This window comes from Telmatherina bonti (genome assembly GCF_933228915.1).
Source record: "Telmatherina bonti genome assembly, chromosome: 12".
In the NCBI taxonomy this organism is placed as follows: domain Eukaryota; kingdom Metazoa; phylum Chordata; class Actinopteri; order Atheriniformes; family Telmatherinidae; genus Telmatherina; species Telmatherina bonti.
Genome location: NC_136610.1, coordinates 6,857,934 through 6,884,251, shown reverse-complemented (window position 1 = coordinate 6,884,251; position 26,318 = coordinate 6,857,934). Strand labels below are relative to the sequence as shown.

General features: G+C 48.1%; 1 protein-coding gene across 1 annotated transcript in view; it reads right to left on the bottom strand.

Moving 5' to 3' along the window:
• Nucleotides 1-3,232: 3,232 nt before the first annotated feature.
• abca1b (ATP-binding cassette, sub-family A (ABC1), member 1B) overlaps nucleotides 3,233-26,318 on the bottom strand; it is a gene marked incomplete at its 5' end in the record, with an annotated part of 49,991 nt that continues 26,905 nt past the window's right edge. Inside the window, 34 exons of the mRNA XM_079250282.1 lie at nucleotides 3,233-3,403; nucleotides 4,279-4,522; nucleotides 4,644-4,736; nucleotides 6,804-6,907; nucleotides 8,113-8,247; nucleotides 8,336-8,477; nucleotides 9,584-9,690; nucleotides 9,809-9,871; nucleotides 9,946-10,063; nucleotides 10,240-10,369; nucleotides 10,686-10,809; nucleotides 12,111-12,255; nucleotides 12,683-12,798; nucleotides 12,894-13,071; nucleotides 15,675-15,844; nucleotides 16,049-16,123; nucleotides 16,238-16,343; nucleotides 16,416-16,448; nucleotides 16,537-16,631; nucleotides 18,719-18,908; nucleotides 19,020-19,118; nucleotides 19,192-19,316; nucleotides 19,393-19,541; nucleotides 19,963-20,085; nucleotides 20,202-20,253; nucleotides 20,328-20,578; nucleotides 20,660-20,735; nucleotides 20,819-21,039; nucleotides 21,119-21,396; nucleotides 23,323-23,454; nucleotides 24,523-24,697; nucleotides 24,808-24,921; nucleotides 25,036-25,240; nucleotides 25,323-25,544. Coding sequence (XP_079106408.1) covers nucleotides 3,251-3,403; nucleotides 4,279-4,522; nucleotides 4,644-4,736; nucleotides 6,804-6,907; nucleotides 8,113-8,247; nucleotides 8,336-8,477; nucleotides 9,584-9,690; nucleotides 9,809-9,871; nucleotides 9,946-10,063; nucleotides 10,240-10,369; nucleotides 10,686-10,809; nucleotides 12,111-12,255; nucleotides 12,683-12,798; nucleotides 12,894-13,071; nucleotides 15,675-15,844; nucleotides 16,049-16,123; nucleotides 16,238-16,343; nucleotides 16,416-16,448; nucleotides 16,537-16,631; nucleotides 18,719-18,908; nucleotides 19,020-19,118; nucleotides 19,192-19,316; nucleotides 19,393-19,541; nucleotides 19,963-20,085; nucleotides 20,202-20,253; nucleotides 20,328-20,578; nucleotides 20,660-20,735; nucleotides 20,819-21,039; nucleotides 21,119-21,396; nucleotides 23,323-23,454; nucleotides 24,523-24,697; nucleotides 24,808-24,921; nucleotides 25,036-25,240; nucleotides 25,323-25,544 — 4,743 coding nt within the window. The 3' untranslated portion in view covers nucleotides 3,233-3,250. The remainder of the gene's footprint in view (nucleotides 3,404-4,278; nucleotides 4,523-4,643; nucleotides 4,737-6,803; nucleotides 6,908-8,112; nucleotides 8,248-8,335; nucleotides 8,478-9,583; nucleotides 9,691-9,808; nucleotides 9,872-9,945; nucleotides 10,064-10,239; nucleotides 10,370-10,685; nucleotides 10,810-12,110; nucleotides 12,256-12,682; nucleotides 12,799-12,893; nucleotides 13,072-15,674; nucleotides 15,845-16,048; nucleotides 16,124-16,237; nucleotides 16,344-16,415; nucleotides 16,449-16,536; nucleotides 16,632-18,718; nucleotides 18,909-19,019; nucleotides 19,119-19,191; nucleotides 19,317-19,392; nucleotides 19,542-19,962; nucleotides 20,086-20,201; nucleotides 20,254-20,327; nucleotides 20,579-20,659; nucleotides 20,736-20,818; nucleotides 21,040-21,118; nucleotides 21,397-23,322; nucleotides 23,455-24,522; nucleotides 24,698-24,807; nucleotides 24,922-25,035; nucleotides 25,241-25,322; nucleotides 25,545-26,318) is intronic.

Genomic DNA, 26,318 nt, shown 5'->3' with positions numbered 1-26,318 from the left:
TTGGAGATGTGATATGTTCCACCTGGAACACAGTAGAAACAGCTTCATGTTCGTCTCCTCCTGAAAGAAAACCATGTTATGTTCGGTGAAAAGCAGAAGACAGCAGCCCAGTTCATCTGGGAATGAGTAAAGTCATGCCTGATGAGGAAGGTTAGAAGTTTTCCAGGTGTTTAATAGAGGTGTTACACAGATAAATATCTCAGGATGACATTGGCTGATTGATGAAGGACGCCTCTATCAACGGTCAGTCAGGAGAATCCAGGGAAAGACCCCACATCCACCTTAGAAATACCATGAGGGCCCAGAAAGACGTGAAGTCCAAACAGTTTATGACAGGAAGAGAGAAAAATTCCCTATAAATCCTCCTTTATCTCCATGGAAACTAGCAGGACCTTCATCTCCATGGAAACTAGCAGGACCTTCATGATTCACTTCTAACAAAGGCAGAGTCACAGCAAACACAGAGCTGGAATAAAGATTTTCCCCACAAATCAGTGAAAGACATGTGAATTATGAGTCTGTGTCCCGCAGTGAGGAGACAGCTTACAACCAGCAGAGTCTCTGCTTCCATGTAGAGAAAGGATCAGAAGCTCTGAAGTGGACGGTGATGTCATGTTTTCTGTTTGGGGTTTGAACTGTGTTTGGTTTGGATGCTGATGCTGGTCGAGTCTTTTAGTTGAGTTTCTCTCCGACATGCTAGCATTGCTGCTTCCTGGTGTGTGCAAACCTAACATGTTGCTATTGTTACAAACCCCAGCTCTCCAAGGCGAAAAGGGGCTGCGACATTTAAGACATAAAAAAAATTGGTATAAACAAAAAAAAGATTTAGTATTCAAGCAACACAATGTCCACAAAACAACCCCAGTTGGTTCACACCAAACTAAAGAAAAACAAAGGCAGCCATGACAAGACTAACCAAGCATAAGGATCCTAAAGTGGTAAGCTGTTCTACACCAGAACCACAGCTGCCCTGAACGTTCATTAGAAGCTGGCTTAAATAGTAAAGCTCCAGCCGGCCAGCCAAGGAGTGGGCCAACCACAGCCGGGTGTGTCCTGCAGAGGAAGCCTATCGCAGAGGTGTGATGGCACACTCTGTAGAAGTCTGGAGGAGTCTCTCCTTGATTCTTTAAGGAACATAAGAGGCTGACACCTGGGGCTACATGCTAACATTGCTGCTTCCTGGTGTGTGCAAACATCTAGTGTACTGCTGGATCTCCTGCTGCTGCCTGTCCAGAAGAGATGAACAGCTTCTTCATGTCTCCTGCTGGTCATTTCCACACATCTGGAAATCATGAGGTTCTGGTGAGAGACTCAGCTGCCGACAGGTAGTGAACGACACACAATTCTGAACAGATTCACACCAGACCGGTCTCACTCCAGATGGTTTCATTCACCTCTTTAGGTTTCTCTCACACACTTGGAAACTGCAGTAAAACCAGTTTCATCTTGTTCATATGAAGGATCTGATGCTGTCAGAGTCCATCTTTCAGTCTGGACCCACATAGCAACTCAGTACCTGCATGAAGTCTCCTCCCTCTCACACACACACACACACACACACACACACACACACACACACACACACACACACACACACACACACACACACATTCTCCACGTCTAACAGGCATGGTGTCCACATTTACAGGGGTCAACAGAAGGCATATACAGGATTGGTGCCTTCCCCCTTTACTTAGATCTAATAAAACAGTCAGTTGGGCCATTATTGTTCGGCGGTTTTGGGACTGATAATTAAGAGTTGATTATTATTGAGTCATTAGGAGTTATAATACCCAGTTGTTCATTATATTCAGTGTCCAGATAATAAAGCAGTAACCTGATGCCTCAACGTCATCATCTGAATATTGTGATGGAGATTTTACTGGGCCAGACAACAGCAACTGATTCACATTCTCACAAACATGTAACTCTGGTTCCAGCATCTCTACACTGGTTTCCTATAAAATGTTGATGCTGGTGTACAAGGCTCTGAATGGTTCTGGTCCAGATCTGATGACACCATATGAGCCACAGAGACCTCTAAGTTCACCTGGGTCCAGTTTGTTGTCTGTCCTGAGAGATAAAGCTAAATAATTAGTTTTTCTGCTCCTGATATCTGGAACAAACTACCAGAAGAGCCGAAGTCTGATCCAAACCCGAGGAACTTCACTCGTTTTAACACACAGTTAACTTCACTCACACACATGCACTTACTTAAAGCTAAAACTTTGCACCATGTTTGTTGAACCAAACTTCAGTTTCCAATGCGAGTTTTCGAAATATTTAACGTTTCCTGATGTTTAAGATGGAAAAAGAAAAATAAGATACTTCCTGGTGACAAGAGAGGTGTTTCAGTTCATCATAATACATGTGCGAGTGTGTGTGTGTGTGTGCGTGGAAGTAGGGGTCCTCACAATGAACTCTGAGAACATGGTCCACACAAAGAGCTAAAGACGTGTGTGTGTGTGTGTGTGTGTGTGTGTGTGTGTGTGTGTGTGTGTGTGTGTGTGTGTGCGCGCATCAAGGAGTGTTCAGAGACAGATTTTGTTTGTTTATTCTGCTTGTTGGGCTGTAACAGCTTGTTTTTCCATCAGCAGCACAACAAAGAAGATGATCAGAAGAAGGTTGATTCAGTGCAAACAAACTGATGCTCGAACACTTAAAGTGCTGCGGAGGACGACCACTGATCTGATCTATCAATGATCCCATCGATCAATACTGTAGTGTGCTTCCAGGAGCTGATGAGGTATTTAACTGTTTCACACCCAGACTAACAGATCTGCTCCTTTATCATCTTTTCATAAGAAAAAAAGAAAACGGCTATAAAATCAATCACATTGTTGTATCGAGCACTCTGATTGGCTGTTAAAACACTACATGAAACATCATGGACCCCAAAATAAAAACAAGATACAGGTTGGTGCTGCAACTACAAATATAAATAAGTCCAACAGAACGGATCCAGAACCGGTGATTTGCAGTCGAGCCCTCGGCCGTTTGAAATGATTCGGATTCTTCATCGCTGCTGTGAACAGCTGACGCTCGTCTTCGTTCAGCCTCAATTACGAGGAGCTCCAAGAGCTCTGACAACAGTCAAGTTTTAGACTCGGAGGTCTGCGAGTCCCTCGCCGCCTCCACAGGAAATCACTTGCATTGACTGGCATCAGGCAGCAGGTGGCTCCGCCCACCACCTGCTTTAAGTCAGTGCAACATCTGCAGAACAAGTCCAGGCCAAAGATGTCACACACGGTCACATGACGCTCTCCCCGAGCCCACCCACTCCCTCGGCGGCTCTGCAGGTGGAGCTCAGCATCGGAATGTCGATGGCGACGTCCTTCCGCCTCACTGACATGTCTTTGGACAGATAGTCGTCACTCTGGTCCTTCGCAAAGTTCACAAATACCTGAAACACAAACGGCATCAGTCGATCTGAAACACGTTGCACCATCAACCGCCCCTCCCCCGCCTGGTCCACATCAAACACAAATGATGCATCTAGAGTGAACCCTGCCTCCTAAGTCGACCGGCAACAAATTTAAATGTGGGTAGGTGATTTATATGATCCCATCATGACGTCCTGAAATGTGCAAAATTCACTCAGTCGTCTGAAAATTAGCTTTTTTTTTTGTTTGTTTGATTAACGAAACTGGAGCCTGATTACTGAACCATCAACTCCCCATGATGCTGATGTTTTACTTCAGCAGCGTGAAGTTCTGCTGGGCCAGAACCGTGTCTGTGTGAAAGCTCTACATCTTCCATGAGAAGCACGTTTCGTCAGGTCCGTTCATCCTCCATGAGAAACTTCGTCTGCAGCGGGGAGGGGTCACTGCGGACGGCCATGTCTGCTTTATGTGCAATGAAGTCGGTTATTCCATATTTAACAAGCAGGGCGGGTTGTGTACGCGGCTGCATCCGTGTTTTAATGCCATGTTGTAAAAATGTTCGTACTTTTACCACCTCATTCAGCCGTTTTATCAAAACAATCCGTTTCACCTGCAACAGGAAAAACGTGGAAGTCTTTCCGCGTCATGCTCTTCCGTGTTAGCCACGCCCACCTTTACATATCCAACCAATCACACGATACTTCTCGGAGCCCCACTACAAAAAACTTCTGCCAGCCGGATGTGTCGAACACGTCTGTGAGAACTAAATGGCATTTTCTTCTCGGGGCCTCGAGAAAAAGAAGAAAAAGTTCTGGCTTCTCATGGAGGATGTAGCAACCTTCTGAGAGAAACTTCCGGTTCTGTCATGCAGCCTGTAGGCGTGTTGTGGTGTTACCTGGTCCAGCGTGGTCTGAGTGACGGAGTAGTCCTCGATCCGGAGTGTCTCCTTGTTCTTGGCGAGGATGGAGAAGACGTGGGCGAGCGAGGTGAGCGAGGACGGCAGCTGATACTGCAGCATGTTGCGGTGCTTCTCCTTCAGGGTGCTGCCGCTCAGCTCGCTCTCGATGAACTTCATGACGGAAACCAGGTCCGGATCTGGTCCTGCAACCCGCAGGATGATGGTGTACCCGTCACCGAACCTGATCCAGACAACACACAGTCACACTTACAGAAGGAGGCAGAGCCGACAGACAGTTTCTGTGTGTGTGTGTGTGTGTGTGTGTGTGTGTGTGTGTGTGTGTGTGTGTGTGTGTGTGTTACCTGTTCTTCAAGTGTTGGACGCTGCCGAGACACCTGAACCTGCCGTTTACCATGATGGCCATCCTGGTACACAAAGCTTCACATTCCTCCATACTGAAACACACACACACACACACAACAGTACATCACACACCTGTGTGACAAGTAACCATGACAACAGGGACCTGTTTCTGGTTCCAGATCAGCTGGTTCCATCACCTCCGCGTGTCGTTACGTAGAGTTAAGAACCACAAGACAGACTGGACCTCTTAGATTTCTGGCTGATAAAGTAAAAACTGCACATCTGGTTATCGAAACGCTTCATGTTTACGTGGAACAACTGGAAATGCGGGAGGTGTGGTGTCCGTCTGATGATGTCAGAATGTGAACAGAGGGAGGATGTGGACGGTTTTGATACGAGCCGTCACTGAACCAGAACATTTACTGGTGTTTTCATGGTTTAGACACTTTGTTTGGGAGGGCTCCTGAGGTTGAACCCAGGTCTGCTCCATTCTTACGCCAGAAACTTAATCTGCAATGGGGTGCGGATCATCGCGCGCGGTTATTTTGTAATTATCCTTCCTTTATCCTTCCCTCTTCAGGTGAAGTGTAGAGATACTTCTTTTCTTTCCAACACCCGTCCATCCTTCCTCATGTCGTCTTTTCCTCATTTATAAGGCGGTGCCAGTAAAACTGGCTGCGGGTCCTAAGCTTCAGTTCGGTTCTGTAAACTTGTCAAATGTAAATGTCTGTATGTCAACCTTGGACAAGCTGGCTTGAACCTTGAATTTCCCCTCGGGGATAAATAAAGTATCTTTGATTTAATTTGATTATCAAGATCATTTGTCCACAAGATGAGCACGCATCAAATTTAAAGCTTTGCTTCTGGCTTACAGAACAACAACTCAAACGAATTCTGTCTACCTTCACTCCCTAAACCAGACCTACACTCCCTCTCGACAGCTACGTTCCACCAGTGAAAGACGCCTCGTGTTACCACCACAACGTGGGACTAAATCACCAGCCAGACTCTTTTCCTCTGTTGTGCCACGATGGTGGAATGATCTCCCAAACTCTGACCGCTCTGCAGAATCCCTGTCTACTTTTAAGAGCAAGCTGAAGACTCAGCTCTTCAAGGAGAACTTCAACACTTAGTATAGCTGTATTTATTGGAAAGTGGGAGAACTTAGCCCAGTTCTTTGCAACAAACTTTATGGTATTAATTCTTTGTATTATAACATTGGTAACATTATATGGTGGGAAGGGAGTAAACAAAAAAAAACAAAAAAGCCTTTAGCACTTCATGGAAGGACCTGCGTCCAGCTGGACAGTCCACCAGCACCTTCCTACCATGTCCTCTACTGTTTGATTCCATGCTTGTGTTGTTCTCACTCTCATATGTAAGTCGCTTTGGATAAAAGTGTCTGCTAAATGACTGTAGAATAGAATAGAATAGAATAGAATAGAATAGGATAGACTAGACTAGACTAGCATAGCATAGCATAGCATAGCATAGCATAGCATAGCCTAGACTAGCATAGCATAGCATAGCATAGAATAGACTAGACTAGACTAGCATAGGATAGCATAGAATAGACTAGCATAGGATAGAATAGACTAGACTAGACTAGACTAGCATAGACTAGACTAGACTAGCATAGCATAGCATAGCATAGAATAGCATAGAATAGAATAGAATAGAATGTGCACGCAAAATGTGTCCGTGTCTTTATGTTGAAAACATTTTCATGCTTTCTCTAACTTTTCGGAGTAATGGCTCCATCTCCATGCTGGAAAGACGAGCTGCTGGAACGAACCAGATCAGATTCAGCCACATGTAGTTGTTTAAAATCCACTGAGCAGCAGACTGAGGTCCTTCATCACCAGACTGATACTGGTTTTTTTTCCCGTTTGATCTTTACTCACGCTGGAATATGTTATGTTACTGTGGTTTCAGACATACGGGAGGACTTTCCTTGTGGTTTGACACAAACTTGTCTGTCCCGAAAGTTAAATATTATGAGAAAGGTCCCATTTACAAAAAAAACCCAGCACAAAGCAGAAAACCTGGTGTGACGTCGTCTTCGCTTGCCCTCCACCAGTTTTCTGGGACAGACCCTGGAACAGAAAACAAAACACAAAGGACCTGTCCTCGTGTCTGCCCCGTCTCAGGTGACTCACCTGTGCGATGTGAGGACGACGGAGCGTCCCTCCTTGATGACGCTGGTGATGCAGTTCCAGAGGGCCCGGCGGGCCTTGGGGTCCATGCCGGTGGTGGGCTCGTCCTGTAACGAGAAGAACAGCCAGGTTCAGGTTGGCCCACAGGTGGAGCAGGAAGCAGAGGGAGAAGGTGAGGAGGAGAGGGAGGAGAGGCATCCTAACACACGTGGAACTCTTCTTCTGTGGTGCCCTGCTGCCTGTCTGTCTTCTGTGCTACGCAGTCTGAAGTAGCTCTTTTTAATCCCCCCGTTACACAACAATCCCACCCCCACTCCCAAATCCTGCTTTACTGCTCTTTGATTGGCCGCGAGACGTCTGCTGCTGCTGTTGTGTAACACATCAAGCATGAACGCAGCAGGAGGAGGGACAAAACACCATCCAGCGCTTCTTTTACAGATTTATTTACATATTCATGAGCTGCTTTGTGGTTTCTGTGAACGTTTAACTCCGTTTAACACTGAATATGAACGAGCGAAGCCAGACTGAACTTAAATCAGAGTAAACTTTGACACCAGGTGGATTTGACCTGCCTGATGACATCACAGCACTGGACCGTTTGCTCTGGTTTCTTACTGGTTTAAAAACCATACAACCTTAGACCAGGGGTGTCAAACTCCAGTCCTGGAGGGCCGGTATCCGGCAGGTTTTTATTGTTTCCCTCCACCAACACAGCTGATTCAAATCAAATGGATCCAGCAGCTTCTTATCAACCTGTGTATTTATTTCAGTCAGGTGTGTTGGAGCATGGAGACAACAAAAACCTGCAGGATACCGGCCCTCCAGGACTGGAGGTTGACACCTGTGCTTTAGACCTTTTCTCAGAGGCTGCTGTTCACCAGGACAAGAAACGTCCTCTTTCACACCTTTAAAAAGATGGATGTACATATTTTACTACCAGGGAAAAATCTCCAAGGCAACCAAGCAGGAAGACGACATGGACTGGCTGAAAGTCCTGGAAACTAAACGGAAGCTGCTGCTAAAGAGAGGAATATGAAGAACGTTCCCGTGAGAAGGTGGAAAAAAGTCTTCATCATAGTTTCTTTGTTTAATGATGGTTGGAGGAATCTGTGGAAAAGACGACGGGAATCGACGGGAATCGTCCCGATGTGGGTCTGCAGAACTCAGCGGACAGTCTGATCCTGATGTGACTGAAAATTTATTAGAATAATTACATAAAACATCATATTGATGCTTGGAATTCCACTGATTCTGTGGATTATTCTAGATCATTTATGAGAAAACAAAGAGGAAGAAAAGAAAGGCGTCTCACCAGGAAGACAACGGGCGGCGCTCCGATGAGAGCCATGGCCGTAGACAACTTCCTCATGTTCCCTCCGCTGTAACTCCCAGCTCGTTTATCAGCGTATTTCAGCAGGCTCAGCTTCCTGATGCCCCACTCTGCCACCTGTCAATCAAACAGCAGTATCAGCACCGATCCGACCCAGTCCGTCCCGGTACTGAGAGTCCTCATGCACCGCTTACATGTCACTTACATCACACACTTCCTCCTCGGGAACGCCTCTCAGGACGGCGTACAGCTCCAGGTGTTCTCTTCCAGTCAGCAGCTCATTGATGGCGTCAAACTGTGGACAGTAACCCATGTTCCGATGGACCTCATCAATCTCCCTGAGGATGCTGTGAGACACACACACACACACACACACACACACACACACACACACACACACACATTAGAACCAGAACATACTGAACAGCACCAGACTGAAAGCCCAACAAACTTGAACACAAAACAAAACACAGGAAAATCATGATGATGCAGCAGTTCTGGAAGATGTTCCAACATCAGGGCTGTGAGGACCACACAGTCCTCCTGTGGGACTGTGAGGCCCTGCAGGGTCCAGAACCACAGGTTGACAACCTCCTGCAGCTCTGATCTTTAATTCCTGCTGATTTAACGATGGAGCAACACATTTCTGGTGCCAACAAACTGTTTCAGCTCCAATAAGGAGCTTAACCGCCAACTTCTGGACCTGTGAGAAACTTCTTGTTTAACATGATCATGGGGACTTTAGCCAGACTCACACCTCCCTCATGGGGACGTCTGTCATTACGGGGACCTCAAAGAGAGAAAGTGTGGTGAAGAAAACCCTGGCAGACGTGGATCACATCAACACCGCTCCACCTGATCTGACTGGTTCTAAGCAGAATCTAGTTTCTGGTTCAGCTCAAACAACTGGATGCGTTTTCAGATTTTATCCTTCTGAACTTCAGCATTAAGGCCGGTTTTTACTCACGTGGCGTCCGCGTCAGGTCGGTAACACCGTAACTGCCATAGGCTCTACATGGGTACACAGAGGTTTAACACACACCTCTTTGGACCCGACATGTAGCCCAACTATGCAAACTCAGCTCTGCAGAAGCACTCCCTTGTGATTGGTCAGAGTCTGATTACATGCTTCCTGATGTTTGGATCTTGTTACTGAATGCATAGACATGCATGCGTACATCACACATGTATGTTTATTACTGAATAAATGCCAGGGGCCACCATTGTTGTCCTAACAGGGAATACTTGCCGGAACTGAAGCGAACCAATAAAAAGAAAACACCCAGGAGTTGATCTGTTGCTACCAGCCTGACTTCCATCTCCAGACCCTTCACTCGAGTATAAACACTCTATCTGCGTCAGCTACGAGAGCCCAACCTGATGCAGATGCTGTGTGAGCATAGACCAGCCTTAAATCTGCAAGAACCGGGTCAGTCCGGGTCTGAGCACTCACCTCTTTCCAGCCAAGAAGGCCTCCCCGCGGGTCACCACGGTGTCACCCGTCAGCATCTTAAAGGTGGTGGTCTTCCCGGCTCCGTTCACGCCAAGCAGACCGAAACACTAACCAAACACACACACACACACACACACACACACACACACACACACACAGACTTTTAATAATTCAGAGTTTCATCTTCTTCACTCGAATGTTTCACCTTCCTGGAGTCGAACTCACCTCTCCAGGCGGAATTCCGACACACAGACGGTCAACAGCTGGTTTCTGCTTCCTCTTAAACACCTGCAAAGCACAGTTAAGTTACCATTAAACCCAGTAAACCCAGTGCAACCCCATCAAATGTAAAACCCGCCAACCTTGGTGAGCTGCCGGAGCTCCAGGATGTCTCCGTGTCTGAGGCCGTGGACAATCCTCTGCCTCTCTCGGGCCACATCCTCATCTTCCTCACCCACAGCTCCCAGTTTGGTGAGTTTACTGATTGGCCTGCACACACACACACACACACACACACACACACACACACACACACACACACACACACACATTAACACAAACTCATCCAGGCCAGTTAAATGCAGGCAGAAACAAAAAAAAAGAAAAGGGGGAAAAAATAAATCACCAATCCTACAACAGAACCAGTTTGGACCTACCTGGGTTTGATGCAGAACCGGTACTGGATCAGGACAGTGATGATGAAGAAGACCACTCCCTCCACAGCCATGGCAAGCAGGTTTTTTCCCACCATGTCCCATTCCAGAGGGGAGCGGAATCGGTTTTCACCTGGAACACAACAGGCATTAAGCGACTTGGCACACAAGGTTCTGATCCAAAAGTCCCACTCCCACCTCAGAGTTTAGAAACTGAATGTGTGTGTGTGTGTGTGTGTGTGTGTGTGGGCGAAGCCACAAACCTGTTAGGATTCCACTCAAAGGAAACACACACAGGATCCAGTGTGTGCACAAACTTATACACATCACATTTTCTTGCTGTGTGATAGCTGTGCCCTGTTTCACACCTCCAGGCTGTGGTTCTGGTTCTGATTTAGAAGGTCTGGGTCAGCAAAAGGCCCAAACACTATACTGTTATGTGGTCTTACCAAATCTCTCAAGGGCGTCGGCCATGGCCTGGTTCTTCACCATGTCGATGAGTCCTCGACCCAGACAGAAGTGAGGGAAGATGAGGAGAACGTTTTTCAGGATGTCATTGATCCCTCCAATTTCCTGCAAAGAACAGGAAGTGAAAGATCTGCTTGTGTTCAACTCCAGATCACTGTTACCGCTAGCAGTGACCCCAAAGAGTCAAGTCGATCCAGTTGCACTGCCAGTCTTGCAGTTGAATCATTACAAAATGTGGTTCTGAAACAAGGGTCATTATTTGGCAATATTGTGGTGCTGTACATCTTGTTTTACATATTTCTTTGTTCTTCAAATAATTCATGATGTACAGTATTAGCAGCTATATAGCAGGATGAAGAGGAGGAAGACCAGGAGGACGAGAAGGGTGAGATGAAAGCTTATTGAAACAATCTTATCAGAAAGTCAGCTTGAATCATGAGGAGACACCCGCAGTTGTTGGTTATTTAATAATACATCCCTTCCACCTCCACGGCACTACAGAGGATATTTTTACACACAACTCTAGAAGAGTTGGACAGCAACAGATGCTGTAAAACGTTACTTCCCCTACGGCAGGACTTTTGTTTATTTTTAGTTTCTTTGTTGGATGTTATTTTGTTTTGTAACATAAAAAACTTTACTTGGTGTGTCTCAGCAGCTCAGTATGACAGGCTACCTTCTCGTTGCTGTGCATTTTATAACTTTTACTTACTTTCCTTTTATTTGGATATGAAGTTTATTTTATTATCATGTAATTACTTTATTTATTCAGGTAAGGTTATTCTATTGGAATTCGACTTAATATTTTTGACATTTGAATGCTATGCGGTGGAGCGGGCGCAGGCTATTACACTCTAAATTAAGCCAACAAAAAGCAATAAAAAACATCAGGTTTAGGCCTGTAGTGCAAACTTAAAGACAACATTCAAGGCACATGTCAGTTAGTTGTTGCTTTTAAAGACATTTTGTTATAACTTAAGTATTTTATTTGCACTTTATTTAACGTCTGACAGTGACCTTGTTTCGCTTTTGTTTTTTTCCTGGAGTTTTCTGTGTGGCAACATAATGAACTTGTTTTATACCATGTTCTTTTTTTTTATTTTGTTGTTTTAGCAATAAGACATGGACTTTTTGCATTTTAAATGAGTATATATTGTGATGAGGTCAGTCAACGGGTTGCAGACTTTTTAAACAGCCTAACTAGTTACATAAGACAAGATCGATGGAGACTGTCCTATTAAGCCTAATGAAAGATAAAATTGATCTGTTTTGGTGTTTTTGCACTTTTCTTTGGAGGAAAAAAGATGCAAACACGATTACACAATTTGTCGATGAAACTCAAGATCTTGCAAATCGGATTCGACTATTAAAATCTTTAGTCAGATAGCAGCACGGCATGAACTCACATGGTCCCCAAACAGCTCCATGACGAAGGTGGAGATGCTGCCGTTGATCCCGATGAGGATGTTGACACTGGTGAGAACAACGTACGCCGTGCTGGGGATCTTGAAGAAGAAGGAGGCCGGATACATGAGTGGCGTGATGGACCAGCTGGAGACAGAGACATGGAGAGAACAAGCTTCTGTCAGGAAAACAAAATGACAAGAACAGCGGTACAACTCTACTCCACAGTGATTAGTGCTGGTGCAGCGCAGCGGGGTGTAGTAAGGTATAGAAATGTGTAGCAGGGTGTAGGAGAATGAACAAGTTACAGTAGGGCATAGAAGGATGTAGAAGGGTGTAGGAGGACAGAGGAGGGTGTAGGAAGACCTAGTAGGATTGGGAGACGCTAAGAGGAAGTGAGAGGGTGTAGGAAGATGTGAAAGGACGAAGTAGGGCACAGGAAGATTTAGGAAGACATGGGACGGTGTTGGAGGATGCAGGAAAACATAAGAGGGTGTAGGAGGGCGTAGGAAGGTCTAGGAGGGTCTAGGAGGGGGTAAAAGGACATAGGAGGGTGTAGAACGGTGTATCTGACCCGTAGAGAAGCAGCAGCAGGGCGAGCGTGGGTAGGTTGGTGGAGGAGACGTAGGCTTTTTGTTGGAAACAGATGAAGATGAGGATGACGAGTATTGCTGGGACGAAGTAGTTACACTGCAGAGACACGCAAACATGAACAACACACAAACATAGACATGTATAGACATATGGTGGAGGGGAAGAGGGGGGCAGCTTGTTTTAGACCTCACCATGTCCCAGATGAAGGTGGCCACCCAGTAGAGCAGCGGCTGCACGCCGCTGATAAATTGCATGTGTTTGGCTTTACTGACTCGCTCCTGGATGAGGAAGACCACAAAGCTCGCAGGGACGAAGGACATGGCGAAGATGACGCAGATGGACACCAGGACGTCCACTGAGGTGGTTACCCTGGAAACGAAGATGAGAACGATATGTGAAGACACCGGAGATCCAAAGAATCCAGTATAATAGATGCAGGTGTTTGGTTCTGATTTACGTATACTACAGGTGTATGTGTGGTCCAGGTGTGTGGTCCAGGTGTGTGTGGTCCAGGTGTGTGTGGTCCTGGTGTGTGGTCCAGGTGTGTGTGATCCTGGTGTGTGGTCCAGGTGTGTGTGGTCCAGGTGTGTGGTCCAGGTGTGTGTGATCCTGGTGTGTGGTCCAGGTGTGTGTGGTCCAGGTGTGTGGTCCAGGTGTGTGTGATCCTGGTGTGTGGTCCAGGTGTGTGTGGTCCAGGTGTGTGGTCCAGGTGTGTGTGATCCTGGTGTGTGGTCCAGGTGTGTGTGGTCCAGGTGTGTGTGATCCTGGTGTGTGGTCCAGGTGTGTGTGGTCCAGGTGTGTGGTCCAGGTGTGTGTGGTCCAGGTGTGTGTGGTCCTGGTGTGTGTGGTCCAGGTGTGTGTGGTCCAGGTGTGTGTGGTCCAGGTGTGTGGTCCAGGTGTGTGTGGTCCTGGTATGTGTGGTCCAGGTGTGTGTGGTCCAGGTGTGTGGTCCAGGTGTGTGTGATCCTGGTGTGTGATCCAGGTGTGTGGTCCAGGTGTGTGGTCCAGGTGTGTGTGGTCCAGGTGTGTGTGGTCCAGGTGTGTGGTCCAGGTGTGTGTGTGATCCTGGTGTGTGGTCCAGGTGTGTGTGGTCCTGGTGTGTGTGGTCCTGGTGTGTGTGGTCCAGGTGTGTGTGATCCTGGTGTGTGATCCTGGTGTGTGTGGTCCAGGTGTGTGTGGTCCAGGTGTGTGGTCCAGGTGTGTGTGTGTGATCCAGGTGTGTGGTCCAGGTGTGTGTGGTCCAGGTGTGTGGTCCAGGTGTGTGTGGTCCAGGTGTGTGGTCCAGGTGTGTGTGGTCCAGGTGTGTGGTCCAGGTGTGTGTGATCCTGGTGTGTGGTCCAGGTGTGTGTGATCCAGGTGTGTGTGGTCCAGGTGTGTGTGGTCCAGGTGTGTGTGGTCCTGGTGTGTGTGGTCCAGGTGTGTGTGGTCCTGGTGTGTGTGGTCCAGGTGTGTGGTCCAGGTGTGTGTGGTCCAGGTGTGTGGTCCAGGTGTGTGTGATCCTGGTGTGTGGTCCAGGTGTGTGTGGTCCAGGTGTGTGGTCCAGGTGTGTGTGGTCCAGGTGTGTGGTCCAGGTGTGTGTGATCCTGGTGTGTGGTCCAGGTGTGTGTGGTCCAGGTGTGTGTGATCCTGGTGTGTGGTCCAGGTGTGTGTGATCCTGGTGTGTGGTCCAGGTGTGTGTGGTCCAGGTGTGTGGTCCAGGTGTGTGTGGTCCAGGTGTGTGTGGTCCAGGTGTGTGTGGTCCAGGTGTGTGTGGTCCAGGTGTGTGGTCCAGGTGTGTGTGATCCTGGTGTGTGTGATCCTGGTGTGTGTGATCCTGGTGTGTGGTCCAGGTGTGTGTGGTCCAGGTGTGTGTGGTCCAGGTGTGTGGTCCAGGTGTGTGTGATCCAGGTGTGTGTGGTCCAGGTGTGTGTGGTCCAGGTGTGTGTGATCCTGGTGTGTGGTCCAGGTGTGTGTGATCCTGGTGTGTGGTCCAGGTGTGTGTGGTCCTGGTGTGTGTGGTCCTGGTGTGTGTGGTCCAGGTGTGTGTGATCCTGGTGTGTGATCCTGGTGTGTGGTCCAGGTGTGTGTGGTCCAGGTGTGTGTGGTCCAGGTGTGTGTGGTCCAGGTGTGTGTGGTCCAGGTGTGTGGTTCATGTGTGTGTGATCCAGGTGTGTGTGGTCCGTGTGTGTGATCAAGGTGTGTGTGATCCAGGTGTGTGTGGTCCGTGTGTGTGATCAAAGTGTGTGTGGTCCAGGTGTGTGTGGTCCTGGTGTGTGGTCCAGGTGTGTGTGTGGTCCAGGTGTGTGTGTGGTCCAGGTGTGTGTGGTCCTGGTGTGTGTGGTCCAGGTGTGTGTGGTCCTGGTGTGTGTGGTCCAGGTGTGTGTGGTCCAGGTGTGTGGTCCAGGTGTGTGTGATCCAGGTGTGTGGTCCAGGTGTGTGTGGTCCAGGTGTGTGTGGTCCAGGTGTGTGTGGTCCAGGTGTGTGTGGTCCAGGTGTGTGGTTCATGTGTGTGTGGTTCATGTGTGTGTGATCCAGGTGTGTGTGGTCCAGGTGTGTGGTTCATGTGTGTGGTTCATGTGTGTGTAGTCCAGGTGTATGATCCAAGTGTGTGTGTGTGTGTGTGTGTGTGTGTGTGTGTGTGTGTGTGTGTGTGTGTGTGTATGTATATGTGTGTAGTCCAGGTGTGTAATCCAGGTGTGTAATCCAGGTGTGTAATCCAGGTGTGTAATCCAGGTGTGTGGTCCAGGTGTGTGTGGATCAGATGTATATAGTCATGGAGTGTGTGGTCCGTGTGTGGTCTTGGTGTGTGTGTGTGTGTGTGTGTGTGATCCAGTTGTATGTGAGTGGTCCAGGTGTGTGATCCAGGTGTGTGGTTCAGGTGTGTGTGGATCAGGTGTATGTAGTCATGGAGTGTGTGGTCCATGTGTGGCGTCTTGGTGTGTGTGGATCAGATGTGTGTAGTCCAGGTGTGTGTGGTTCAGGTAAGTACTTACAGAGCAACCTGGGACAGCTGCTCCTTGGTCAGGTTGAGTGGGTGGTTGTGGGCGATGATGCCGTACACGCTGGGATCGGCGTCTGCAGGTAGATTGGCTCTCAGGACGGCGTTGTTCATCACGTTGATGAAGGCCGTCACGCTGTGCCAGCCTTTGTTGTTGAACCAGATCTGAACAGACCAGGTTCAGGAACAAGTCAGAAACAGTATCTCACCTATTCAGGTACCTGCTTAGTCGACTCAATCAGTGAGATGCAGGTAGTCTGTTCAGAGGAGCAGAACCGCCTGCCTAGTATCAATGAAGGTAAACGCTGATGAACAGGTGTTGTCTGACTGAACCAACAGATGGGTTTACCTGTCAAGGAGCTTACTCACCTTGACGTTGTTTTTGGTGTCGAGGCCATTTATGAAGCTGGACAGGCTGTCCAGGAATCGGTCGGCAGCAGCTCCCTGCAGGAAACAAACTCGAGGTTTAACTTGTCTTTGTGGTTCTGAAGGTTCTGGATCAGACGTCTGAACTGGTCTCTTGATCCTATGACACAAAGCGGACTTTCTTTCACTCACCTTCTGTAATTCAAAGATCTTGCGGACTCTCTCAATGGCATCGTCAATCTCATTGGCCGGTGGGAGAACTTGTGTGCTCCGGGCGCCCAATGAGAAGCCTCCGTACCTGCATGGAGAACAGAACACCTGAGCATGCTGGGAGACGAGCTCAAGCTTTCTGATCAATCCAGCTTCTTACCTAAATTCATTCACCCAGACTTTATTCTTCAGGCTGTGAAGACAAACAGAAACCTTCAGATCGTCCTGCTCAGGTGAGTTCGCTCAGGTAAGTTTGTTCAGGTGAGACCAGTGCATCTCACCTCTTTCCAATGATCTCAGCGTAAGTTTTCACCAGGTAGTCAGAGACGTTTCTTCCCGTCAGGTTCTGCAGTGTGTCGGAGGCGCTGAGCTTCATCTGAACAGAAACAGTCGTTACTAAACTGGTTCAGATGCAGTCGGATCAGAACTTAATCTAGAACCAAGCCCTGTTCTGATGGTCTCATCTAAGAAGTCCAGAACTCACAGACAAGAACAGGAGTACTTGGTTCCCTGTCTCGCTGAGGTGGCCCTGGTCACTGGTTCCATTTAGAGCCAAGTGTCAGCAGAAAACTGGTCTCAGATCAGCATAAACTCTGAGCGGCTTTGAAGGTCCATGCTCGATGCCACAAACAGACAGACAGACAGACGTACGGGCAGTTTCATCCATCTCCTGCCTCCGTTACGCACATAATTTGGTCCGTTTTAAAGCACCTTAACTGTCCATAGCTTGATACAGAAACGAAGCAATACCATCGGAGACCAGAGGGGGCAGTGTTGAGCTATAAAGCTGACACACAGTCAGTAAAGGAACAAACCAGCGAAGAAGAGGAAAAGGAAGGAAACGACGCAGAAAACACATAATGAAAGTATTTAAAGAAGTAGTAGAAAAATAACTTTAAACGACTATAAACAACTACAACTATAAACAACTATAAACGTCATGTCAGAGAATCTGAAGAGAGGATGTGTGAGTGTGTCCGAAACTGGAGACACAGACTGGTGGAAGTGAATTCTGAACTCAGCACTGCCCACGAGTGGATAAACCAACATAATAACCATCGCAACGATAAAACATGCATGGAAGTATCAGAAAGGCGAGATATGAAAGTGTTTGATGACTCCAACAAACGTAAGGGAGCAGAAACAAAGGACGCATTTGCATCAGGATAGTCTGGATGTCTGTTATGTGACTGTAGAACAGTTAATTAATCTTTTTTTCCACTTTACGAATGGAAAGGTGTCACATGGTTTCTCTTAACTGTCATGACAAACAATGAAGAAGAAAAGTGGCTCATCTGTTGGTTAATGTAAGATGTCTTCTGTTTCCACGACAGCGTAAAACACGGCGCTGTATTGGATCCTTGCGGTAATCAGAGTATTCATCTTTTTCCAATTAGAAGGACAGACATTTCCTCCCGCCACAGCAGACACAAAGCCTGTAGGGAAGTGTGTGAAGCTAACAGAGGGCTACGTTAAGTGCAGAAGGTACCGGTCAGATTTCATGTTCAGCCATCTTGTCTGTTATCTTCACGCCACAGACTGTCCAGGCGATGCGCTTTTCATTTTGGCCCTTTGCATTACTCAGTTAATTAATCAATGATCTTTCCCCACCCTACCTTGTTTAGGTATTTCTTGAAACACCCATAGAGGGCAGAGTTAACCAACCACATGACAGGTACCAGTTCAACAGCTCTGACCTGGACTGGTTCAAACTGGTCAAAATGGTTTATTTTAATGCTAGCAACCATCAGCTGATTTGACAGGTCTGATCACTGAGCTCAGACTTCATTTAAAGGCTGGTTCTGATGATTCTGATGAGCAACAAGCAGCGACATGTTCCACGTTCATTAACCAGTAACTCTAAAGCCTGTTACATCCTCCAGGAGAAGCGAGAACTTTTTTCTTGCTCTCGAGGCTCCGAGAAAAAATTTTGTTCTCGGGGACGCGTTTGAGGAAAGTTCTTGACACACCGGGCTGGTAGAACTTTTTTCTTGCGGGGCTGCGAGAAGTATCATGTGATTGGTCGGACATTGGAGGTGGGCGTTGTTAACACGGAGAAAGCCTGAAGCGGAGTTGCTGCTTCCACGTTTTTATTGTTTCAGGTAAAACGGATTGTTTTAATAAAACAGCTGATCGAGGAGGTGAGAAAGTACAAACATTTTTACATGTGGCGTTAAAACACTCGGACCCAGCCGCGTGCACGACCCGCCCAGCCGCGTGCACGACCCGACCTGCCGCGTGCACAACCCGCCCTGCACAGGAAAGCAGACATCCCCCCCGCAGTGATCCCCCCCCCCCGCTGCAGACGTGCTTCTCGTGGAGGATGTATGGATCTGACGAACAAGACGTTTTTTCTTGTTCTTGCAGCCTCAAGAACAAGAACTTAGTTCTTGCTTCTCGTGGAGGATGTAACAGGCTTAACCCCAGACCCTTAAAGGAGGCGCAGGTCTCAGGGGGTCTGACCTCAGGGGGGGGCAGGCCTCCAGCTCCAGCAGGACATTCTGGCAGCATCCTCTTCTTGCCGTCACAGGTGCAGAAACAGGCTGGAGACGGGTCTTCCATGGTCCAGTTTCTGGAGCTGAACAGCTGCTGGACACTCTCAGGGACCTCAGGGGTGTGCCAGTCGTCATCCCCCATAGTACAGGGGGACTCTCTGAGGGGGAGGAGGAGGGGGAGTCAAAGAAAGACAGACAGTCCATCCATCTATATATTCTAGAGTCAGTGAAGAAGCTCAGAGCAGAGGAGGAGGACTTTGGGTTCTTACAGGATGGAATGTCCGTCCATGCAGCGACTGCCGAAGCCAGGGGGGTCCAACAGAGCATTTAATAACTTCTGCATATTGGCATCTCCAGGAGCGTCGTCACTGATGGGACAAACACTGTCATTCCAAAGCAGACATACTTGACCCACACCTTGCTCCCATGGAGGACAGGTACCTGATGAAGGTGACCTGGTCCTCGTACATCCAGGGCTGCAGCTCCAGACTGGGATACTTTCCAAATGGGGGGACGATCAGACTGAAGACCAGGGCAATGCAGACAAACACAGCAGGAAGAACAATCTGAAAACACACAGAGGTGATTTCCAGATGGCCTCTGGCGAGACGGTGCGACGAGAAAGGTGTGTGCGGAGCGTACCTGAGCGAAGAAGCCCTTCCTGGAGCGCCGCGCGTACAGGAAACGTTTCCACATCAGAGCCACAAACTGCTGCCTCTTCAAGCTCCACCCTGTCACCTGGTACGAGCCTTTACCCTCCGTGCAGTTCAGCCAGTCCGTCTCCCTGCAGTCTGATAGGACACACAGGTCACATGACCAAACACCATCACAGCCTCACACACCTCAGTCTCAGGTAAAAATAAACTGACACTGAAAGCAACATTACAGCCAAGTACTGTCATCAGAGTCCATACATGAGGGGGTCCGGCTCTGGTCCTCCAGGGCCACAATCCTGCAGGTTTTCCATGTGTCCCTGCTCCAGCACACCTGGCTCAAACTAATAAGTCTCTGTGCCGAATTTCATTACATCCATTTATTCTGAGTCAGGTGTGTTGAAGCAGAAACATCTCAAAAACCTGCAGGTCAGCAGCCCTCCAGGAGCGACACTGGACTCACCAAGAGTACGCCAGGTGTGTGTTCAGGTGTGTCAAAGTCTGTGTACCAACATGTGTCCAGGTGTGTGTCCAGGTGTGTGTGCGTGTGTGTGTGTACCAGGGTCTCCATCAGAGTCGTTGCAGTCGTTGTCGTCCTCTGTTAATGGCTTCAGGCAGCTCTGATGGTCTCCTCCACCAAAAGCATGAGTCCTCCTCCTCCTCTGTACAGGCAGTGTGCCATCTGAACCAACACACACACACACACACACACACACAGACACACACACACTCGTAAATGTGTGGCTTGATTCCAGACTCTTTTTGAAGGGTCACGGTCACAGGTCACCTCCTGCTCACCTGACGGCACCTCGGTGTCGACTCCGTTATCTTCAGCAACTTTCAGGAAAATCTATGAAAAAACGTGAAGTTGATGAGAAGTTTTAAATTTAAAACTGGAATAAAGGACGGCGGATCACGTCCCACCTCCTCCAACGTGGTGTCGGACACGCCGTAGCTGGAGATGCCGAGGTCAGCCAGTTTCAGGTCCAGGTCTTTAAAGAGCTCCACAAAGGCTCCGTCCTTAGCGGCGCTGTACGGCAGGACGTAAGTCAGCTCGTGTCCCAGGTCTTCCACCAGGCGGGCGGCGGGGACGTGGCGCAGGATCAGGCTCGACACCAGACACGCGTCCGGCGGGACAAAGGGGGCGGTGCAGATGGATGCCGAGGGTCCATTCTCTGAGGAGAGAGACGCAAGACGAGAATCAGCCCCACCTGAAGGTGGATAAATCAAACGCTCTGCAGTAACAGAGAGCTCACCGATGGTGGTTGCCTCACTTTCATGTTCGCTGCCGAGTCCCGCGTCGCTGCTGCTGACCGAGGCGCCGTCCTCGTCCTGAAAGACAGAACCGGGGTCAGGTTCTACTGCAGAGTACACAGACCGCCACTGGAACAGAACCTGGACTGGGTCATGCAGACCTTCTTGATGAAGGAGACGGTGCTGGAGGAGTTCCTGCAGGAGCTGAGGGATGGTTCCGGATCTTTCTTCACCAGAGTCAGGTAGTAGCCCGTCCCCAGCTGGTTCTTCAAGTACAGAGACGAGCCAACGCAGCACAGCTTCCCGTGCGAGATGATGGCGATGCGGTCGCCCAGCATGTCGGCCTCATCCATGTGGTGCGTGGACAGGATGATGGTCCGACCTGAAGGGAAAGCAGAAGTTAAACCTGAAGCCCGGCTGGAGACTGAAAAGCAAAAACCTGACCAATCAGAGAGTCTCACCCTGTCGGTACTTCAGCAGCAGGTCCCAGATTCCTCTGCGGGCGTACGGGTCAACGCCCGCCGTGGGCTCGTCCAGGATCACCACCTTGGAGCCGCCAACAAAGGCCAGCGCGACGGACAACTTCCTCTGCATGCCGCCAGACAGAGTGCTGGTTCTGGATCTGCGCTTGTGCGGCAACCCCGTGTCCAGCAGGATGTGCTCGATCTCCCCCTTCACCTGCTCCTCCGTCAGACCTTTGAGACGGGCGTAAAACCAGATGTGCTCCTCCACTGTGAGCCTGCAGGGGCGCAACAGCGAAGGTCAAACGATGGCGAGGACAGTAGACATTGGAAACCAGAAGAATGAGGACAACAAGGACAGTAGACACTGGAAACCAGAAGAATGAGGACAACAAGGACAGTAGACATTGGAAACCAGAAGAATGAGGACAACAAGGACAGTAGACATTGGAAACCAGAGGAATGAAGACAACAAGGACAGAAGACACTGGAAACCAGAAGAATGAGGACAACAAGGACAGTAGACATTGGAAACCAGAAGAATGAGGACAACAAGGACAGTAGACACTGGAAACCAGAAGAATGAAGACAACAAGGACAGAAGACACTGGAAACCAGAGGAATGAAGACAACAAGGACAGAAGACACTGGAAACCAGAAGAATGAAGACAACAAGGACATAAGACACTGGAAACCAGAAGAATGAGGACAACAAGGACAGTAGACACTGGAAACCAGAAGAATGAGGACAACAAGGACAGAAGACACTGGAAACCAGAGGAATGAAGACAACAAGGACAGAAGACACTGGAACCCAGAGGAATGAAGACAACAAGGACAGAAGACACTGGAACCCAGAGGAATGAAGACAACAAGGACAGAAGACACTGGAAACCAGAAGAATGAGGACAACAAGGACAGAAGACACTGGAAACCAGAAGAATGAGGACAACAAGGACAGAAGACACTGGAAACCAGAGGAATGAAGACAACGAGGACAGTAGACACTGGAAACCAGAAGAATGAAGACAACAAGGAGAGAAGACACTGGAAACCAGAAGAATGAAGACAACAAGGACAGAAGACACTGGAAACCAGAGGAATGAAGACAACAAGGACAGAAGACACTGGAAACCAGAGGAATGAAGACAACAAGGACAGAAGACACTGGAAACCAGAAGAATGAAGACAACAAGGACAGAAGACACTGGAAACCAGAAGAATGAGGACAACAAGGACAGTAGACATTGGAAACAAGAAGAATGAGGACAACAAGGACAGAAGACACTGGAACCCAGAGGAATGAAGACAACAAGGACAGAAGACACTGGAAACCAGAGGAATGAAGACAACAAGGACAGAAGACACTGGAAACCAGAGGAATGAAGACAACAAGGACAGAAGACACTGGAAACCAGAAGAATGAGGACAACAAGGACAGTAGACACTGGAAACCAGAAGAATGAAGACAACAAGGAGAGAAGACACTGGAAACCAGAAGAATGAAGACAACAAGGACAGAAGACACTGGAAACCAGAGGAATGAAGACAACAAGGACAGAAGACACTGGAAACCAGAGGAATGAAGACAACAAGGACAGAAGACACTGGAAACCAGAGGAATGAAGACAACAAGGACAGAAGACACTGGAACCCAGAGGAATGAAGACAACAAGGACAGAAGACACTGGAAACCAGAAGAATGAGGACAACAAGGACAGTAGACATTGGAAACAAGAAGAATGAGGACAACAAGGACAGTAGACATTGGAAACCAGAGGAATGAAGACAACAAGGACAGTAGACACTGGAAACCAGAGGAATGAAGACAACAAGGACAGAAGACACTGGAAACCAGAGGAATGAGGACAACAAGGACAGAAGACACTGGAAACCAGAAGAATGAGGACAACAAGGACAGTAGACACTGGAAACCAGAAGAATGAAGACAACAAGGACAGAAGACACTGGAAACCAGAAGAATGAAGACAACAAGGACAGAAGACACTGGAAACCAGAAGAATGAGGACAACAAGGACAGAAGACACTGGAAACCAGAAGAATGAGGACAACAAGGACAGAAGACACTGGAAACCAGAAGAATGAGGACAACAAGGACAGAAGACACTGGAAACCAGAAGAATGAGGACAACAAGGACAGAAGACACTGGAAACCAGAGGAATGAAGACAGCGTAGGACTCACATGCTGAAGAGGACGTTGTGCTGAGGACAGACGCCGAGACTCTGCCTGATACTGCTCAGCTCCGTCCGGATGTCTTTGCCCAGGATGTAGGCGGTGCCAGAAGTGGGAGGGAACAGACCCGTCAGGATGGACCTGCAGAGACCCGATAGGTAAACATCTTAAACCCGGAGCCAGGCTACACCTGCTTGTAGCAGGACCTGTGTCTGAAGCAGAACCAGAACCAGCTTTAGAGTCTGATGCTATGGCAGGACGGTGATGTGCACACAGTGGTGTCTTCATCTACCACCAATCTGATCTATTATTGTTTCTATTAGTTCTCTGAAACTAACACTAAGTTAATTTTCCAACATTTTTACTGAACATTTTGGCATCAAAGAGAAATAATTTCCTAAACATTCTTCCTGCTAAGGAGTTTACATAACCGTTGTTGTGTAAAGGCATCAAAAACAAATCCTAACAATGTATCAGAATGTGGTGCTGAACCAGCGTAAAAAGCTAGCCTGGAGTCTGCAGTCGGCGGTGCTGGTACCGTATCGGTAGGGCTGTGATGACATCGATTCAAACTTTTTTGGGTGCCGATTCGATTTAAATTGTGATTCTCACAATTCGTCAGTATTGCTGATTTTTGTAGACTAAAAAAAAAAAAAAAAAAAGTACAAAAACTTTTTTTGCAAGTTATTTTTCTTAATTTCAGAGAGTAAAAAACCTCACAGTATCCAGACCATCATTCTGCTGTTATAATGCTCAAGAAGACAAATAAAGAGATCAATAAAAACAACAAAAATTACAAAAAAATTTATAATTGATCATTTTCAATTATTTGAAAAAATAATATATTTTTTTGGTGAAAAAAAATAAAAACTTTTTTTTTTTTTTTTTTAAATCGATTTTAAAAATGTTAAGCAAAAAACCCAATATAACATTTTTTGTTGTTTATATTTCCCACCCCTAACCTACAGCAGGTGGTGCTCGTATCGTATAAACAAGTAAAAAGATCAATAAAAACAATAAAAATGACAAAAAAGTTTATAATTGATTATTTTTATTTAATAAAAATATAAATATGTATAAAAATGTGAAGCAAAAAATCCCAATATTTGATTTTTCGATTTGACACCCCCAACCTGCACCCAGCGGTGCTGGTACCGTATCAGTACCTGCACCCGGCGGTGCTGGTGCCGTATCAGTAGCGCTACTCACATGGTGGTGGTTTTTCCAGCTCCGTTGTGTCCCAGGAAAGACGTGATTTGTCCCTCGTAGAATCCGAGCGTCAGTCCGTCCACCGCCAACTTCTTACCATGTCTGTAAACCTTCACCAGGTTCTCAATATAGACTCCTGGCTCCAGGTGAGCTGGTTCCTCCTCCATACACACCGCTGTAAAGACGTACACACACCTTAAAGCAGAGCTCAGGAGGGATGTTTTTATCTTGGATGGGTGGAGCAACAGCGCCTCCATTGGCCTGAGGGAGTTACAGCGTTCTCACCTGAAGCATTCCCTCTGCGGTTCAGATGGACTTTGTTGGACTTTACCTCCTTCTCTCCAAACCAGTAGGACTTGGTGAAAGGGAAGTACCAGGGCCGAGGGATCCCGTACTGACCTACAGACCAACAGGACTTCATTCAAACATCCAAACCCCAGAACCAGTCTACAACCACGACTCCCTGCTGATCAGAAGCTGCACAAGAAACCTCCTCAGGAGGTAAAAGCTCACCAGGAAACACCGCCTCGATGTACCAGGTGAGGACTCCATACAGGAGGGAGTCAAAGTACATCATAAGGATGGTGGTACGGAGGCTGAACTCATCTTCCTGAAGAGGACTGGACACCAGGTTCTTCCACTGGATGCCGACTCCCTGCTCCTCGAACAGAGCAAAGTACTCACAGCCGAAGCCAAAAGCCACAGGAGACAGGAGGCACTGCGGGACAGGAGGACACGTGACCCAATCAGACCAATCACAACATCAGAACAACAGGCTGATCAAAGGTAAGGCAGCTCACAGCGAAGACTTTGGCGCCATAGCCGATGTAGTCGGACCAGGCGATGCAGAGCACGTAGGGCAGGTAGAGGGTGAAGTAGATGATGCCTCCGCAGGCGGCCGCCAGGTTAGCGCGGGCGAACGCGGTGCTGATGAGGAAACACTGCATGATGGTGACCACGCCGTAGGATGCCAGGAAGAGGAAGATGACGCCGGGGTCGCTGTAAGGCAGCAGGTTTCCTTTCTGTAGAGGACAGATTTACATCTTCGTCACTGACCACAGGTCGAGGAGTTTCTGCTGTCAAAGACCTGACCACCACCAGGACCTGGATCAGCTCTGAACCATCTCCTCTGCTTCATAAAGGTGATTCATGAGGACACACTGCCGCTGAATCATGACATTATTTCAGATCCAAGCAGTAACTGGACCGACGCATCCAGTCCAGTCACCCAGTTGTCCGCCCACCCGCCCCCTCCCTCCATGTTTCTGGTTCGGAGCAGTAGAAGAAACAACCAATGAAAGCGTTCTGCTATCCAGACCAGGGATCCCTTCAGGACCGGTGATCTGCAGGTTTTCCAAGTGTTCCTGCTGGAAGACACCTGACTCAGACTCAGACAAGCTCTGCACGCCGGCTAAATACATTTGAATCAGGTGTGTTGCAGCAGGGACACTTGGAAAGCTTGCAGGACACCGGTCCTGGAGAACCTGGATAGGGGATCCCTGGTCCAGACAACAAATGCATCAACACAAAGTCCAGTTAGCTCCAGGTGAAAACATCTGTCTGAGCGCCCAGTGAGGGTTAGAACCAAAGGCTGGGACACGCATAGCGGTATCTGGAAGTCATCCGATCCCCCTCACATAGCTGTAATCTGAACTCTGCAGGCAGCAACAAGTTTTTGCTGCCTGCAAAACCTGCATTCAGCTCAGATACGGTCCATTTCTGACCCTGAAGGAGGTTTTCCTCCACCTAGATGCTGATGTTTTCACCCAGCAGCCTGAGTGACCGCTCAGCATCAA